Source organism: Malania oleifera, chromosome 3 (assembly GCF_029873635.1).
Source record: "Malania oleifera isolate guangnan ecotype guangnan chromosome 3, ASM2987363v1, whole genome shotgun sequence".
NCBI lineage: Eukaryota > Viridiplantae > Streptophyta > Magnoliopsida > Santalales > Ximeniaceae > Malania > Malania oleifera.
This window is the reverse complement of record NC_080419.1, coordinates 23,391,941-23,410,582: the sequence shown is the minus strand read 5'-3', so window position 1 is coordinate 23,410,582 and position 18,642 is coordinate 23,391,941. Positions and strand designations below refer to the sequence as shown.

General features: G+C 33.6%; 1 protein-coding gene and 1 non-coding gene across 2 annotated transcripts; one reads left to right on the top strand and one right to left on the bottom strand.

Annotated features, from left to right (window-relative positions):
- The first annotated feature begins 222 nt into the window (after nt 1-222).
- Nucleotides 223-293, top strand: TRNAG-CCC (transfer RNA glycine (anticodon CCC)). The gene has a single exon. It is a non-coding gene; the product is annotated as a tRNA-Gly (tRNA).
- An 8,058-nt stretch (nt 294-8,351) lies between these two features.
- On the bottom strand, nt 8,352-9,288 carry LOC131152138 (uncharacterized). Its single transcript, XM_058103812.1, has one exon. It carries the CDS (start codon nt 9,198-9,200, stop codon nt 8,637-8,639), a length of 564 nt encoding a protein of 187 aa, XP_057959795.1. The 5' UTR covers nt 9,201-9,288; the 3' UTR covers nt 8,352-8,636.
- Nucleotides 9,289-18,642: the final 9,354 nt, after the last annotated feature.

Here is an 18,642-nt window from a genome sequence, read left to right as displayed (position 1 = left end):
TATGAATTTAAAATAAAATAAAAATAAAAATAAAAATTTCCATAAAATTTTAAAAATATATATATAATGAAAACTATTTACAAAAATATTTTAACTATACATCAATTTTTTATTTACAATAAAATTATTTTGATAAAGTCTGATTAGGTTGGGCTTGGAACTGGGCTGAACAGCCCAACTATAACGAGTTAAGCCTAATGATTTTAAGCTTCTAAGCATGAAGCGCATCTAGTGTAGTGGTATCATAGTACCCTCCCACGGTACTGACCGGGGTTCGATTCCCCGGATGCGCAAACCTCCTAACTTATATTTTTGACACTTATCTTTATGGGCTTAAATTTTAATCTTAGAACTTAAATTTGAGCCTATTTAAACAATTTATAAAATAAAATCATGTTAAAGTTTTACTTAATTTCATACAAAATCAAACTTGAAACCAAAATATATATATATATATATATATATGCTTCTAAAAACAACGCTAACCTTAATTTTTAAAAATAAAATTTGATAAACTAAATTTTAAATTAAGATTCTTAAATCATCTCAGTAACTTCTTAGTTTTCCTAAATAATAAAATTTTAAGAACCATACGGAGTGCTTGCTTAAGGTAATTAAGGGTCAGGACGAGAAAGAAGAGAGATGGCCATGGCCACTACCTCCCAACTCAACCCCATCTCTTTCCACCATTTTTTTTTTTTTTTTTTCACTTTATAGGCTCTTGTTAGAATTTGAAAAATATTAGAAAAAAGAAAAAAAATTTAAAGAAAATCACTTTCTTTAGTGAAAAATAAATAAATAAATAAATAATACATCAAATCAATAAACAAAAAATTGATATTACGCATCACTAACATTTAATTTTTCGTACTTTTTAATCCTATTGTAACAAGTTTTTTATTTTTAATAGTATTTAATATAAAGAAAAAATATAGTCAAAAATGAATACCTTTTTTATTTTTCTTTCACTTTTCTTCCTTAAACAAAATCCTATATCCGATCAAATTCTTAATTTATATTTGAATATATCTTGGATTTAGAGTTGTATTAGATTTGAATAAAATATAATATAAAATTATATTAAAATTTATCTAAATCCAAATTCAAAATCTAAAATCATGCTCCCAAACGCAGCGTTTGAGATTTCAAAGGAAAATTGTTCGACTATTTTTTGAAATGATCATGTCCACAAGAAAAAGAAGAAGAAGAAGTTTTATGGTTTCAGACACTGAATTCTTGACATGATTCACAATTTCAGTGCATCATTCAGGACTAGTGGAACATACTCGATCGTAATGAAGTAGAATAGTGTTGATGAAATTTTCTTAACACTAAAGCACAGTAGCCTCAGCAACAGATCAAACTTGAAACTAACAAGACAACCAAGTTATATATAATTCCAACTGAAGCACAGAAAGAAACTTAAGGCAGAAATGCTAACAGATCAATTAATATTTCTTTCATCTCTACGCACTACCCTGCATAAACAATTAGCAAGGATTAGGCAGTGAGAAATCCATGTAAAGGCTTAACTGCAATGACCGAAAAAACGTCAAATTTAATTAACTACTACCCTTTGAACCAGTAAATTACATAAACCAGAAGACTTTGTCATAACCAGTAAATTGGTTGATAGCATTGTCACAGTCAAAACTCTTCACTTCCCGTTTATTCAGGTTAGACTTTCCAAGTGGAGCATTAAGAAAATTTAACTCGAGTGTTATTGGCACATGGGCATGTAATTTTGATTTTCAACACATGCAACTTCAACTCGCTGCTCAACAGAACATGTCAAACTAAGATATGCTGGATTTAATTGCATGCATTTATGAAATTCTCCATAGAACGGATTTTTAACACCTGTTCAATTTGTTTCTCACCCTCCCACCAATGAAAATATTTTCTAAAAGAGGTAAAATAAAGTCATTACCTTCTGTTGCTCAATCACATTTGTTTATCAAACAGCAGCAGCAGCATTCACAGGCTTTAGGAAGTTGTACAAGTTGTAGTTCAGATTAAACTTATTCCCCCATCTAATTCCTCAAATGAATAAAAATGTGAAATATTGAAAATAGGACAGTATGTAACTAGGCAGTAACTCCATTCTTTGTTTATCAAACTATGGCAACAACTCAATTAAGCAATCATTCAAGCTAACTTTCTTCAACACCTACAAAACCAAAACTTCCTCATTTTGAGCTTGTCGCAAGTGCATTTAGGTAATCTATCTCACTTCTGATGCATTACAACCATTTATCTCATTCTTGAAATCCTTTAGCTCGCCAATGTTGATTAGCTGCAACAGGCCTATGATTCATTACTTTTTTCAAGTGCTGCCCTTACTTCATCATGAACTCCACTAATATGTTCTGCAAAAGCCTACACATCCTCACTCACCTGCAGCTCATCTGGTAATAGGATTATAGGACTCAAACCAAGAATATATTGTGGTTTTAGTCCATAGGATGCTTCAAACGGAATCTTATGTTCTTGTTCAGTGAATTGTTTTAAGCAAATTCAGCTCAATGAATAATAACACCCACATCTTCACGACTGCTAAGCATCTCAACATGTTATCAAGCACCATACTAGAATGTCTTAAGAGTCACCGTCTTTCACCACAAAGCCCTCCAAAATTCCCCGTGAACCTTGCATTTTTATCAGAAACAATGGAAGTTGGAAATCCATGCAGCCTCACCGCCTTCCAAAATAATAAATCCACAATATGTATGCCATCTGCTGTCTTGGGAAACAGGAAGAAATGCAACATTTTGGATAAACAGTCCAGTACGATAAAAAGAAAGTCATGTCCCTTTGCTGTTTTTAGAAGACCTAACACTAAATCCATACTAAGGATCTGGGGAGCTTCAGGAGTTGACAATGGAGCGTATAAGTTTTTGTTTTGCGACCCTCCTTTACCAAAATGACATTTTTTGCACTTTTTTGCGAATTCGTCCACCTTCATATCCATATTCAAACAGTAATGACAACCAGCCACCAGTGTTAATGTCTTGTTCCTTTTGAAATGTCCCCCAAACCATTATAAAAATTCTCAAATAATTTGATCTGACAAGGAACTTGAAGGAATGCACAACTGGTTGACTTCAAATAGATGACCGTTCGGCAGCCCATATGGCAACTCAGTTTGTCTTTGTTGGTTCATGGAATGTGACAACCATGCTGCTAGAACAAGGATCATTTGTGTATTAATTCCTAAATTCTTCAAATCCTATGATGAATAATCATCATTACCAGTAGCAAGGATCTCCTGCTTAAAGCATCCACTATCTTGTTTGATTCAACAGTCTGATATTTAATTGAGAAGGTAACCCTCCCCACTCCCCCGGTCAACATAGGCACTTCAATTGGTATAATTTAGATTGATCTTATTTTAAGACTTCCAAGTACCAAAAATCTAGGCAATCTAAATATACCACAAACTCCCTGTATGCTAAATAATGCTCCTAGCGTAGATTTGCCCTGACGAATGCAGAGAATTCTAATTCTTATGATAAATAGTGGCACTTCGCATTGGTTAAATTTTCTCCAAAAAATGCCACTGGCTTCCCTTCTTGGCTAAATACACATGCAATGCATCATGTTTTAAGGCAAAGAGCTTTTCAAAATCTGGTAATCGGACATGCTTCTGTCGTCGACTGCTTGGTCTTCCTAAAGGCTTTATGTGCTGGTTTTGACCATTCAGAGGTATCTTCTTCAGCAATATTTAATTGGAGACATAAGAAAGCTAAAAACTCAATTAAACCTCTATAAAAAGAAGCCATCCATGAAAGCTATGAACATCCACAATGAACTGTTGTACTGGCCACTCTTTGATTGCTAACCTTTCCCAGTATATAGCTTTAATTCATGTGCTAAAACAATAAACCCAAGAAAACACAACCTCATTGCACAAGTACATTTTTCACATGGAGTTCTCTTTAAGAAAAAACCTCCATGACTTGGCATAAATGAACTAAATTCTCTTTTTTTTGCAACTAATTATACTGAAATCATCAAAATAAACGATAATGATCCCAAGAAGGTTTTAGTACGCCAGTCATCAGCCTAATGAAACTGACAAATTTTTTATATAATATTTTTATTAAAAAAATTCAACATATAAAAGTATGTGTCATTCCATCCAACGTGGAATAGGATAAGAATAGACATCCCCATAGTTAAATTTGGGAATATTCTTAGTTCATTCCATGTTGTGATCCATATAAAAATTTTGCATTGTCATTTGCTTTATAATGCCACACATCTTCTTTCATAAGTGATCAAATTCTTGTATCAACACTCTTCTATTCCTAGCAATGATTTTGTGAACCAAATGTGACCAGTGGTAGCTAGGTAAATCTCATGCCACCCTTTGAGAGAGCGCCAGTGTTGGTTTTAGGGTAATAGACCATGTCCTTATCATTCCAAGTAGACTATGACATGCATCCATCATGACCACATCACATCAAGCTTCACCTTCAATTTCATCACCCAAAGCAAATTTCACTGAGCGACTGGTAGCTTGCTTCCCTTTCGAGGATGAAACCTTGCAAGGGGGAGAATGCCTCTCTATTGCAACATTAATTTGTCAGTAGCTTCCATTGAGATAATGGTCTGCTAAACCATGTCTAGAATTAAATAGCACACTTTACCACTACAAAAAACATGAGCACGAAAAATATCGTGCCACCTGCCTTCCTCCTTTTCTTCCACTTTGCAAGTTGCCATTACACATCAGACCACCAAAGACTCTACATGCACTGGGTCAGTGTCAATATCTCACCTTCGCCCCCGTATTATCACGCATCAGCTCCAGCAATTCCTCATCTTACCCCCAATTCATTGTTCATTATGAGCAAACATAAGATTTATGTCCCATCACTCCAAAGTAAAACACCTATTCTGAAACCCACTGCAAGCCATGGAATGGCTTGCACTAGTCCTATTTTGGAGCCCAAATCTATTTGTCTTTCCCCTTCTTACTCTTTTTAGCACCCCAATTTGTTCGACTACTTGTCCAAGCATTAGTAACAGTTACTCATTTATCTTTTGGGCCTGCTACACACTGAGCATGTCAAGAAAATGGTCTCCTCTGTCCACAACACAAAAACCATCTTTTCCACCATTAAGACACATTGTCAAGCATGATCTAGTTTGAACAAATGAACAACCCACATACCATCTCTAATAGATTGATCCAAAGCAACAAGGTAATGAGCGACTTCCCAAGCATGAAGATTATGGAACTCGACTGCACTCTTCAACAAACAAGCCTCTTTGCTTAAGTTACAATATTTCTTCATATATCTCCATCAAATTATCAGTGATCCCCCAGTTTTGCTTTCATGTGCTCCCACATGCTGATTTTTCTCTTATTTTTTTGGGCACACTATTCTTCAACTCTCACCCTCCATTGAAGAGCAATAACATTTAACTTGAGCTTTAAAAAGGCATCACTCTCATCTGCCATATGCTTCCATTCAAAATAGTTTTTACAGTTGCTTTCTGGTCTAATAATCATCAACATGCATCTTTCCAGGGAAATTAAAAGCCTTAATCTTGATTACACCAACATTTAAGCCCAGTCCATGAATTAAAGTCTCTTCCAAACCACTTTGAACTACTTTAGAATCATGGAAGGGGTTTTCCTTTTATATTCTGAATCATCACCCTCGAGACTATCTTTTGGTATACTTGACACTTGTGCTCACCCTCTAAGATCTCCACATGTGCTTCTGCACCTTCCCATCAACGGAGTGCCTGTACTGCTCGCCATAAATCTTAATCATGCATCACATCTCAGCCATCTTTGCTTTCTGGTTTGAATTTTCTCTTCCACTACAACGTCTTTCACACCCAGTCATCATGCGGTTCAGGATCTTTCACTCTAACAACACCCGAAGCGCTACTGGTAATAAAAGCCACTTTCCACAGGCCGGTTACAGACTTCCAGCAGCTCAAAAAACGCACACACACTCACTCTCTGAAATTTCATTGCTAAATTCTAAGAAAAAATTGAAACCAGAGTCTCCAAGAGAGGATTTTAAACATGATTGCATCCCTCAAGAGACTCCATCTTAGCTTATACTATAAAATACTAAGACAAAAGATACAGAAAATTTTAGCCTATATTTATAGAAGACTAGGAAAAAAGATATAGAAGCCCTAATAAGAACAAAATGCTAGTGTGTGTCTGTGTGTGAACAGTACTTATGCTACAGTATTGTATACAGTAATCACTATAGTAACTGAACAATAAATCTGGATTATTAGGCCCCCCATTTGAGCATAGATGCTCCTGCATTACACTACTTAACAAAATGCAAACATAAAACATATAGGAAATTCTGAAAATTATATCACACCTATAATTTCTTTTGTTACATAAGAGCGACATCATTTATTTTACTTTGTAACTGATAGTATTATCATATTTTTGTCATGCCTTTGTGGGTGTGTGTAAGGATATATGAGTTAAAACACAAGTCGTAAATATTGGTATGCTTTTTATAGACCAAAATAAACTTGGGATTAAATACGGAGAGTTAAATTTCTAAAGTATATATATTCCAAAATGCAACAGCAAGTCATAGAGCTCCCACACCATATCTGGGATCTATGGAGGGCATGATGCCCGCAGCCTTACCTCCACAATTGCAGAGACAGTTTCAATGACTTCAACTCATAACCTTCTGGTTTGAATGTAATACCCTTACCTAAAAATTAAAACTAAACAAATTGAAAGATATCAAAAGCAGAAAGATAGCAACCATAACAAACTACAAAACAACACTAAAATAAATTATCAAATTAACCAAAAACTAAGAGAAACCCAAGAAGTTGAGCTTACTAAATCAAAGAGTAGTGTAATTTGAGTTCTTTTAAGTTTAATCTACTAAATGCTTCAAAGACCACGACCAATCCTAGTAGCCCATACGCAGTGCACCTAATAAAAGTACACTTACACCCCAATAGCTTAATATCCAAGACAACAGTATAAAGAGAATGAAGAAGATTTCTTTATTCTTTTGTGGCTAGGTAGATAGAACAAGCATCACTCATCCACTTCTACAAAATACAAGTAATGGAATAATATAAGGGGATATTTGATAAATTTAACTATTAACGCTGAATGCTGAATGCAATTCTAAATCTGTGAACCGGGTTTTGAATATAATTAGAACCAGTTTCTAGATATGAATATTGAATTAGTTTAGTTGTTTGATAATTAACCTATAAATATATGTATTTTTCCAATTTTAATCCTTTAAATTATCAAGGGAAAACATGCATGTTAAGATTAATAAACACTTTTTGAGATCAATTTTTTTAGACATATCAAAAATAATGTGTCTCAAATATAAAACATAAAAACATAAATTGAAAATATTTCCTAATGTAAATACTTTAAAACATAAAATATTATTTGTTGTGAAATAATAAGAAATTGTTTTTTCTAATTAAAAGTTCAACTAAATACTTGCTTTTTCGCCATTTTCTCACCTTTCTTCTACAAAAATCTCAATTTTATAATTTCCATCAATAGATCTAACATTTTGATCCTTTGTATATACAAAATCCTTCATATATACAAAGAAAATTCTTTTTAAATCCCCAAAAAGGAAGTGGGAAAGTTAAAAATATATTACATTCATGATCTCTTTCTGCTGTGGGCTTGGATTCATTGGACAGCAAAGTTCATTTTAATGTGCAAAAGAATATTTGAGTCTTTTCAAAATTGAAAGCCGCACTAGTCAGAGACAATTCAAGCAAGATGGGTCTTCCCATTTTATTTTTTGACATCTTATGCAGTATTAGATAAACCAAGGCATAACTAGCAAAAAAAAAATTAAAAAAAATAAATAAATAAGAACATAAATGAAAAGGAAAAAGGAGAAGGAGAAGGAGAGGAGAGGAAAGAACATGCCAGTGTTGGAGGGGTAAGGAGACTGTGGAAAGAAGGGAGACAACACTAAAGGTGCTCGTTCAGCAGTGGAGAGACCAAAGAGGTGAGAGCTTAGAGAGATAGGGCAGAATAATTTGGGTGATTGTGGCAGGAGAGTCAAGGTTGTGTAATTTGTGTTATTTTTTTGGGGTAAAAAAGTTTTAAAAGCTTCTAATTTGTGCTCTTACTGAATCAACGCCAGGGAGATTGTTAATTCTCTTACAGGCAATTCAAAGCTATTGCAAAGATTGATCAAACAACACTGGTTCACTGAATTATGGACCATTAAGAACTCAACTTCTATTTAGAGGTCATTAAGCGCAATCAAAAAACCCCTAAAGCCAGAACGATAGTAACAATATCTACCATGCCAAGCTCAATTTAAAATGATCAAGTTTAACCAATATTCCAATAACAGTCCCTCATCGTGTATTGAATTTAACATTTATACACAAACAAGAATACTGATAGTTTAAAAAGAACTATGAAAGTCATGATACTCAACACAGCCGTAAAGAACATCAACGCAACCATGATCCAAAAATTACACAATCTCAATAACATAAAGCCCATATGGATCAAAATAGAATTAAACTGAAATGGAACTTGCAAAGCGGACACTTCTAAATTTAAAAAGAATATTCACCCATACAATTATAATCAAGCCACCATAACTTCCCAAAAGCTCAATTCAGAGATCATCCTCCATTCTCAAGTACTCCCCAATATCCGCCTGGTGAAGCACGACAATCCCATTCGGGTCCAACTTCCGACAATCCTGGGTTGATTTCGCCGCAACTCCAAAACCCAATGGCACATCCGACATCGAGAACACCACAACACCATCACCGGCGGTAACATTCTCCGTAACTCTCCCCAACCCTCCTTTCAAAACATGGTTCCCGTACAAAAAGGACATCTCCGATGTGGGCTTGAGCCAGACCTTGTGCTTTGCATTGGCGGCCAAGAGATCGAGCGACTGAACCGTGAGGCGGAAGCTGCCGCCCTTGGTGAACTTTCCGATGCAAGTGCCGAGGGAGACGAGGTTGGCCCGGCTTATGTTGGTGGCTCGCTTCACCAGGGACTCGCTCACATAGTAGACTCTGTTCTTTTGAAGGCGAAAGCAGTAACGACCAGAGTCGGCTTCAGGGCCCTCGTGCGACGGCCTCTCCACTATGTTCTTGAGGTTGTTGCCGGTGAATTTGAAGAGCTTCTCAAACACTGCTGTTGTCTCGTTCTCGTCCAATGGCCTCATGTTCGCGTCCTCTATGTAGGGTTTTCCTCTTGCCCTTCGCTTGGTTTACAAGGGTTTTAGACAAAGCTGTGAAAAACAATGCTTTTGACATTTCAGACTCTTTATATTTTTTCTTTCTTTATAATTAATTTGTTATTCAAGTGAAACGAATGTCCAATTTAGTTGGAAAATAAATAAATAAAACTTTTTCTAAAAATAATGTCTTATTTTATTCGAATGCAACAAACTGTAAAGTTGTATATATGTCATTACTAATTTGCAACATTAATTTTATTTTTATAGAAATAACATCAAGAAAAAGAAAATCAAAGGAAAACCTTTGCAAAATGAGGGTAACTTTCTAATGCACTTTAAAAATTGCAGTCATCTTTATTAATTTCATGATAACTCTAACTCGAACATCATAAAAAAGTTCCTAGAAGTCACTGAGGCCTCTCAAAATTCTTCCTTTCTTGGTTGTTAGTGATTGCCGCAATTTATGAACATTAATATCAGAATTTAATCTTTGACGTGAATAGATTGTGTGTCATGGTGAGAGAAATATGAATTTCAAATGTATGAGTGTGTACATGCCTTCGTGTGTATATGTGTCGACACAATCAAAGGAAATCATAACATAAGAGAATCTCATTACATCCCTCGACCCCTATTGGATCTTAGGCATCATCGCAAAAAACATGAAACTATAGCCCTTTGACCTCTAGCTCCATAATGCCTCTTAGGTCTTCAGCGAGAATGTTAGTTCCTCAATGAAGCCAACATAAAAAAAAAAAAAAAGGAAAAATGAAAGAAAGTAAAATAAAAAGAAAAAAGGTGGAGCACCTCAACTCCAAGGCTTGAAAATGGTAAAATAAATAAATAAATAAATAACTATACCTAAATTTTATCACAGGATTATTTATTCTTTTCTTATTTCATATTAAATGTAATGGTTAGAAATATATAAGAAATAACTATTCTATTAATTCAAAAAATTTAAGCTATATTTCATCTTATTCCCAAGAATAACTATTTTGTTGAACCAAATGAGCCGAAAAATAAAAGATGGAAAACACCTCGCCTCAAAAAAAGAAGGATAGAAATATATATAAAAGAAAGACGAATAAGCGAAGAGCACCTAGTTTAAAAAAGAAAGGAAAAGGAAAATTACATAAAATCCCTTGTGGTTTAATATAAAAAAATAAGTCATCCTATGATTTTATTATGATCATTAAACCCCTTTATGATTCTCAAAATTTTAAAAAGTTATAATGTTATTAATATATGTGAACTCAAATGTGTAAAAATATTGAAATACCCTCATGTAATTAATTAAAATGGGAAATGAGTGAGAGCATTAGGATTTATGATAAACAACATTAAGGGTTATAAAAAAAATCTCACTATCAGTATCTAAATACCTCCCCAGAGGTTTCAAAAATGTAACAAACTTCGCCTGAGGTTTTAAAAATGTCACAAACCTCCCCCGAGGTTTCCCGAAAAGAAACAGACTGTAGGATTTATATCCCAAAGGATATGTCCCACATGAATGATGTGGGTCCCACATATAGGGAATGTGTTCCATATGATAACGATATGAATTAATGGTTGTATGAGTTAACTAAAAGGTTAGCTTATTTAATATGAGAAATTAATGGTGGAAGTATGAAGAGATTCCTATACATAAATATTATAGATATATATGTATAATATATATATATATATATATATATATATATAAAATATATTTTAGCTACTATTATGGGTGTAGCTATAAGCTATAAGGGCATAGGAAGAAAGGAATTGCCCTCTCTCTGCCTCTACTTCTCTAATCATCAGGAGATCTCATAAATCTGGAGAAGGAAGGAAAGAGAAAGAGGAGAAGTGAGAGAAACGATTTCTTTGGATTCTCCGGGTGTTCTTCTCGATAGGTTCAATATGGCCGATTCCGGTATGTAAAGTTTACAGTTTATGATTTATTTATTTTCCGCATAAAGTAATTGATGTAAAGTCATGATAATTGAAGATCTTTGGTTGCAATATATTTATGAAAATTTTCTAACACGTCGTATTAGAGCCAAGTTTGAAATTATCATGATCTTCCTTTCATGATAAAGATCGTTTTTTTTAACCCCTTACAATCTTATGGGTTCGTGTGAAAATTTGTGTTCATGATATTTTCTGGAATTGAACTGAAAAACTCATATGATAAATGATTTCTTTGATGGGTTTATGGGGTTTTTGTTAGTTTGAAAATTTTCTTTCATGTGGATCGTTGACGATTTTCCCATATATAGTGATATTAAAGTAGGGCTGTTGAATGATATGCATGCAAATAATTTTATTAATACTTTAATACTCACATATTATACATGCATAAGTTAGAGAATTTTACATGAAAGTAAGTTAGTAAAATTCCTATATTGGAGAATTGATTATCTGTTGTATATTATGGATTGGTATTTTGAGATGAATATAGGGCTGCATTTTTTTTTTAATACATGGGCTGCAGTTTTTTAATACATGGGCTGCAGTTTTTTTTTTAATACATGGGCTGCTGTTTTTAATATATGGGCTGCAGTTTTTTAATACATGGGCTGTTGTTTTTAATACATAGGCTGCAGTTTTTTAATACATAGGCTGCTATTTTAAATACATGGGTTGCAATTTTTTTAATACATGGGCTGTAGTTTTTAAATGTATGGGCTGCCAGTTTTTTAATATATGGGCTGCCAAATTTTACATAAAATAAAATAAAATATTAATTCAAGTAAAATTGTCATTGTGAGAAATTAAATATCTGCTTTAAACTTGGATTAATTTTGCTGAGTATGGAGTCATTTAATGTTTATATTATAATTAGCTTGTTATCACCAAAGTGATTTCGTTAAGAAAAATTATAAACATTGTATTGAGATATAATCTTGCAAAATTATTACAGAATGATTATTTGAATATTATGGCTGGCCCAAAGGTGTACCAACTTTCAAATAGTCATTGATTTAATCAGGATAATTAATGAATAATAGTGAGATTGGGATGCCTGCCCAAAGGTGACAGACCAATCAAACTTTATAAAGGTTATCAATTATGTCTTGATGAATGAAAATTACCAGTAAGTGTAAGGATTAGTATATTGCATAAGTTGATCCAAAGATTGAACACAATTTACTAATGAAATGTTCTAAACTCAAAGCATTAATGTAGTGAGCATTTTGTATTCTTGCAGTGTCTGTTCCTGTTTCATTGCATTCATTGGCTTCTTCTGTTCCAATCTTTAATGGGACAAATTTCTCTGACTGGAATGAACAGATTCAGTTTCGCCTTGGTGTTCTGGATCTGGACTTAGCTCTGCGAATGGATAAACCGGCTGCTATTATTGAAACCAGCAGTTCGAAACAGCAAGTTTTGTATAAGTCATGGGAAAGGTCGAACAGATTAAGTATGATGTTTATGCGAATGTGTATAGAAAATAATATTAAATCAACACTCCCTCAACTAGATAAAGCAAAGGAATATCTTAAGGCAGTGGAAGATAGATTACGTTCAGCTGATAAGTCCCTTGCAGGAAGGTTGATGGCTAAACTAACCACAATGAAATTTGATGGCAGTAAAGGAATAAATGAACATGTCCTAGAAATGTCTAATCTGGCTGCTAGACTTAATACTTTTGGAATGAATGTTAATGAAAACTTCCTTGTTCAATTTATTTTGAACTCTTTGCCTCCTCAATACAGGCCTTTTCAAATTCACTATAACACAATTAAAGAAAAATGGAATGTGAATAAATTGGCAAACATGTTAGTTCAAGAAAAGGCAAGACTCAAACAACAGGGACAACATTCAGTAAATATCATAAGTCATGCAGCTGGAAGTAAAGGAAAGAAAATAAAGAAAGGTTTAAAGAAAGATCCATTGAAGGTGGCGAGTACTTCGTATGGTGGTGAGGCTCGCAGGAAGGAACATTATGATCCCAAGTGTTACTTTTGTCATGGCTATGGGCATTTAAATAAAAATTGCCCGAAATGTAAAGCATGGTTCGAAAAGAAAGGTAAGCCTTTAGCTTATGTATGTTTTGAATCAAACATGACACAAGTTCCTTCTAACACTTGGTGGATTGACTCTGGTTCTATTGTTCATGTTTCCAATTCGATGCAGGGATACCTTACGATCCAGAGCGTAAAGGAAAATGAACACATGATAATCTTGGGGAATGGAAATCAAGTGCCAGTTATGGGTGTTGGAACTGTTCGGTTGTATCTTGAATCGAGTCATTGTTTAAACCTATTTGATACTTTGTATGTTCCAAATATTTCTAGGAACTTAATTTCCATGTCTAGATTAGATAATGACGGTTATGGTTTGTATTTGAACATAAAGGTTTCCGTATTATGAAAGGTGACTTATGTGTTGGCTCTAGTATTTTGTATGAGGGGTTGTATAAATTTAATATTAATGAAAAGTTTGCCGAAACACTCCTCACTCTGCATCATAATATTGGAACTAAGCCTAGTAGAATAAACGAGAATTCCTCTTCCTTGTGACATAAAAGACTGGGTCATATATCCAGAGAAAGAATGGAGAGATTGGTAAAGGATGGGGTTCTCACGAACCTTGATTTTACTGATTTCGATATATGTATTAATTGCATTAAAGGAAAGCAAACTAAACATACAAAGAAAGGAGCCACAAGAAGTAAGAATCTACTGGAAATTGTTCATACTGATGTATGTGGGCCTTTTGACTCACCATCTTTAGGTGAAGAAAAGTATTTTATCACCTTTATTGATGATTTTTCACGATATGGTTATATCTATTTGTTGCATGAAAAGTCTCAAGCAATAGATGCTTTAAAGGCATATGTTGCTAAAGTGGAGCGACAATTAGATAGGAAAGTGAAAATCATTAGATCTGACAGAAGTGGTGAGTATTATGGTAGGTATGATGACATAAAACAATGTTCAGGACCATTTTCTAAATTCCTAGAACAACATGGTATTTGTGCTCAATACACGATTTCTGATACGCCTCAGCAGAATGGTGTGGCTAAAAGGCGGAATCGTACTCTTATAGAAATGGTTAGGAGTATGTTGAGTAATTCCTCAGTACCCATTTCATTATGGATGGAAGCCCTTAAAATAGCAGTGTATGTGATAAATTGGGTTCCTAGTAAGGCAGTTCATAACACTCTTTTTGAACTGTGGACGGAAAGGAAACCGAGTTTAAGGCACTTTCATGATACCCATAAAAGTCTAAAGGGTATTATAGGTTTTACTGTCCTAATCATAGTATGAGAATAGTTGAATCTGGTAATGCAAATTTCCTTGAAAATGGTGAAATCAGTGGGAGTGATATATCGCGAAATGTGGTTATTAAAGAAATTCAGGTTCCTATACCGATATCTAGACCTTTAACAGACATTGTTGTTCCTTTAGTTGTTGAAAGGCATGATAACACTGAACAACAGTCTAATGATGTATCACTTAGTAATGAAAATGTCACCATCGAGCCAATTGCAGAACAATCACAAGAAATAGCATTAAGGAGATCTTAAAGAGTAAGGAAACCAGCTATTTCTGATGATTATTTAGTATATCTGCAAGAGACTGATTATGATTTAGGAACTAGTAAGGATCCAGTTACGTTTTCACAAGCCATTGAAAGTGATGATTCTGAAAAGTGGATCAATGCCATAAATGATGAGTTGAAATCTATGGAACAAAATAAAGTCTGGGACATCATTGATTTGCTTGAAGGGTTTAAAACAGTTGGGTGTAAATGGGTCTTTAAGACCAAACAAGACTGTAATGGCAACATTGAACGATATAAAGTTAGACTTGTAGCAAAGAGTTTCACTCAAAGGGAAGGTGTTGATTATAAAGAGACGTTTTCTCCTGTGTCTAAAAAGGACTCTCTTAGAATCATTATGACTTTGGTGGCTCATTTTGATTTAGAGTTACACCAAATGGATGTGAAAACTGCTTTTTTAAATGGGAATTTAGACGAAAAGGTATATATGGATCTTCCTGAAGGTTTAATGATTAAAGGAAAAGAGCACATGGTTTGCAAATTAAATAAATCAATATATGGACTTAAACAAGCTTCCAGGCAATGGTATTTTAAATTTCATGATACCATCATGATCTTTAGTTTTAAAGAGAACACTGTTGATCGGTGTATATATCTAAAGGTCAGTGGGAGCAAGTTAATCTTTCTGATTATATATGTTGATGATATTTTACTTGCCAATAATGATCTTGGCTTATTGAATGATACCAAGAGATTTCTTTCTATGAACTTTGAAATGAAAGATATGGGTAAGGCAACTTATGTGATTGGAATTGAAATATTCCGGGACAGATTACTTGGATTGTTAGGGTTGTCTCAGAAAGGAAATATTAATAAAGTTTTAGAAAGATTTCATATGGCTGATTGTAAACCAACTCCTGCTCCTATTTGTAAAGGGGACAAGTTCAGTCTAAAAGATTGTCCGCAGAATGAATTCGAAAAGAAAAGTATGGAAAATATTCCTTTTGCATCTGTTGTTGGGAGTTTGATATATATGCAGACTTGTACGAGACCAGATATTAGTTTTGCAGTTTGGATGCTCGGGAGGTACCAAAGTAATCTCGGAATGGAGCATTGGAAAGCTCTAAAGAAAGTCTTGAGGTACTTAAAAGGAACTAAACAATGTATGCTCACATATAGGAGAACATATCAGTTTGAGGTGGTTGGCTACTCTGACTCAGATTTTGCTGGATGCGTTGATAGTCGTAAGTCAACGTATGGCTATTTGTTCCTGTTAGCAGGAGGAGCAATATCATGGAAGAGCGTCAAACAGACTATCATAGCAGCATCTACTATGGAAGCTGAATTTTTGGCGTGCTTTGAGGCCACGATTCAGGCTTTGTGGTTGCGGAACTTTATCTCAGGACTTGGGATTGTCAATAGTATAGCCAGGCCGTTGAGAATTTATTGTGATAATTCCACAGCAGTCTTTTTCTCCAAAAACGACAAATACTCTAATGGCGCTAAGCATATGGAGCTCAAGTATTTGGCCGTTAAGGAGGAAGTTCGGAAACAGACAGTACTTATAGAACATATAAGGACTGAGCTCATGATAGCAGATCCTTTAACGAAAGGATTGACACCAAAGGCATTTAAAGAACATGTTGATCACATGGGTCTTTGTTGTAATCCTTGATGTATAATAGTGGATTTTTATGTTTTGTTCTATAATATGTATAATGATATCAATAAAAGTGTTTCTGAACATTATTTTTGTTTACCATAAATCACGTGATTATAGAGATGGTTCACTGTTAAACAGAAATGGTCTTTGACAAAGACATTAAAGGGACAATATGGTAACTTCCTATTATAAATCATAGTTAAGTGGTTTATTAGTTTTGTGGTACATGGAAGGGAAGATATCGCTCTAATGATATTTACCGCCATGACTCGTACTAATGGGTTGCTTGATTATGATATTATGTTAATCTCATTGAAAAGTATATATAAGCTAATGTTTTGTGCACATTATGGATATTTGCTAATCCATAATAATATCATTCATATGGGCCAAGTGGGAGAATGTAGGATTTATATCCCAAAGGATATGTCCCACATGAATGATGTGGGTCCCACATATAGGGAATGTGTCCCATATGATAACGATATGAATTAATGGTTGTATGGGTTAACTAAAAGGTTAGCTTATTTAATATGAGAAATTAATGGTGGAAGTATGAAGAGATTCCTATACATAAATATTATAGATATATATGTATAATATATATATATATATATATATATATATATATATATATAATATATTAGCTACTATTATGGGTGTAGCTATAAGGGCATAGGAAGAAAGGAATTGTCCTCTCTCTGCCTCTACTTCTCTAACCATCAGGAGATCTCATAGATCTGGTGAAGGAAGGAAAGAGAAAGAGGAGAAGTGAGAGAAACGATTTCTTCAGATTCTCCAGGTGTTCTTCTCGATAAGTTCGATATGGCCGATTCCGATATGTAAAGTTTACAGTTTATGATTTATTTATTTTCCGCATAAAGTAATTGATGTGAAGTCATGATAATTGAAGATCCTTGATTGCAATATATTTATGGAAATTTTCTAACACAGACATCTCCTCAAAATGTTTGTTTTTTTTTTTTTTTTTTGGTAAAACACAAAAGGATGTTTGTGTCTTTTTTTGAAACCTTAAGGGAGACCCCTGAGATTATTAAAAACCCAAGAGAGGTTTTTGAAATTCTTGAAACATCGTTAGAAATCATTGTATTTTACCAAATATGAGGGAGGTCATTGTCTTTTTTCTTTATATAAATTTGTATGTACATACATGATCAATAGTGTAATTGTGTATATATAGAGATATGCACATTCCTTTCTTCTCATCCTCAAGGTATATATATATCTATACACACACACACACACACACACATACACACATGATTAATTTGTGATTAATTATATCTATATATTATTAAATGACTTTTATTTATATACAAACATTTTAATTTTAAGTGAAAAGTTCATAAAGCTAGAAAAAGAAATTTGACATGCCTCAATCAAATTGTAGAGATGATTCCTTTATAATTTGGGATTGAAAGATAAGATTTACTCGTCAAGAGCAATATTTCAACAAAATCACAAAATAATCCTTAAGTATGTATTTAAGTATATAGATCATATGTACGTAATTACATAATTAATTATCTAATTACATAACTATGTAATTATTATGTAAGTATATGCAATTTTGATTTATCATATGTACTTTATCAAAACAATATTTACAAAAGTTTGATTCCAAATTTTTGTATAAAAATACTCTTACTATTTAAGTAAGCAGAGAAACAAATTTATTATCTTGATGGATTATTAAATTTTTCATCCAAAAAATTAAAAATGATAAACCTTGAAAGACCTTGACATATCACATTATAAATAGTCATATCAGGTTGTATATTAAAAGTTTTATTTGCCACAAGAGAGCACGATATAATAGGCTATTTATTAGCGCCAAAAGGATACACAATTTTGAGTTTTTATTAGCTCAAATTGCTCAAGTGGCAAATGAAAAGTTTAAATCAATCTCGAGAAAATTGGTAAAATATGTTCCAGACAAACCAAATAAGCCAAAAAAAAACTTTGTAAAGAAAACAAGTTCAACCAATTAAATAAACCCGCTTGAAAGAAAGTTCAAATCGGTCTACTAGCCAAATAAACAAGTATAGAAAGGTTACATAGATCTACTACTACTTGCTAGAAAGACCGTGCACAAAAATGTCATATAAACCTATTTGACAAAATAATCCAAGTACCAGAAGTCAAAATTAATCTCGAAAACTTGGAGAGCAGGTCATATCTCAAGGTGAAAATACTGGGAAATACGCATTAATGAAAAAGTTATTTCAGTCAGGAATTTTGAGGTGATAC

Coding starts and splice junctions, on each gene's coding strand:
- LOC131152138 (XM_058103812.1), bottom strand. CDS start 9,200: ATGAGGCCATTGGACGAGAACGAGACAACAGCAGTGTTTGAGAAGCTC.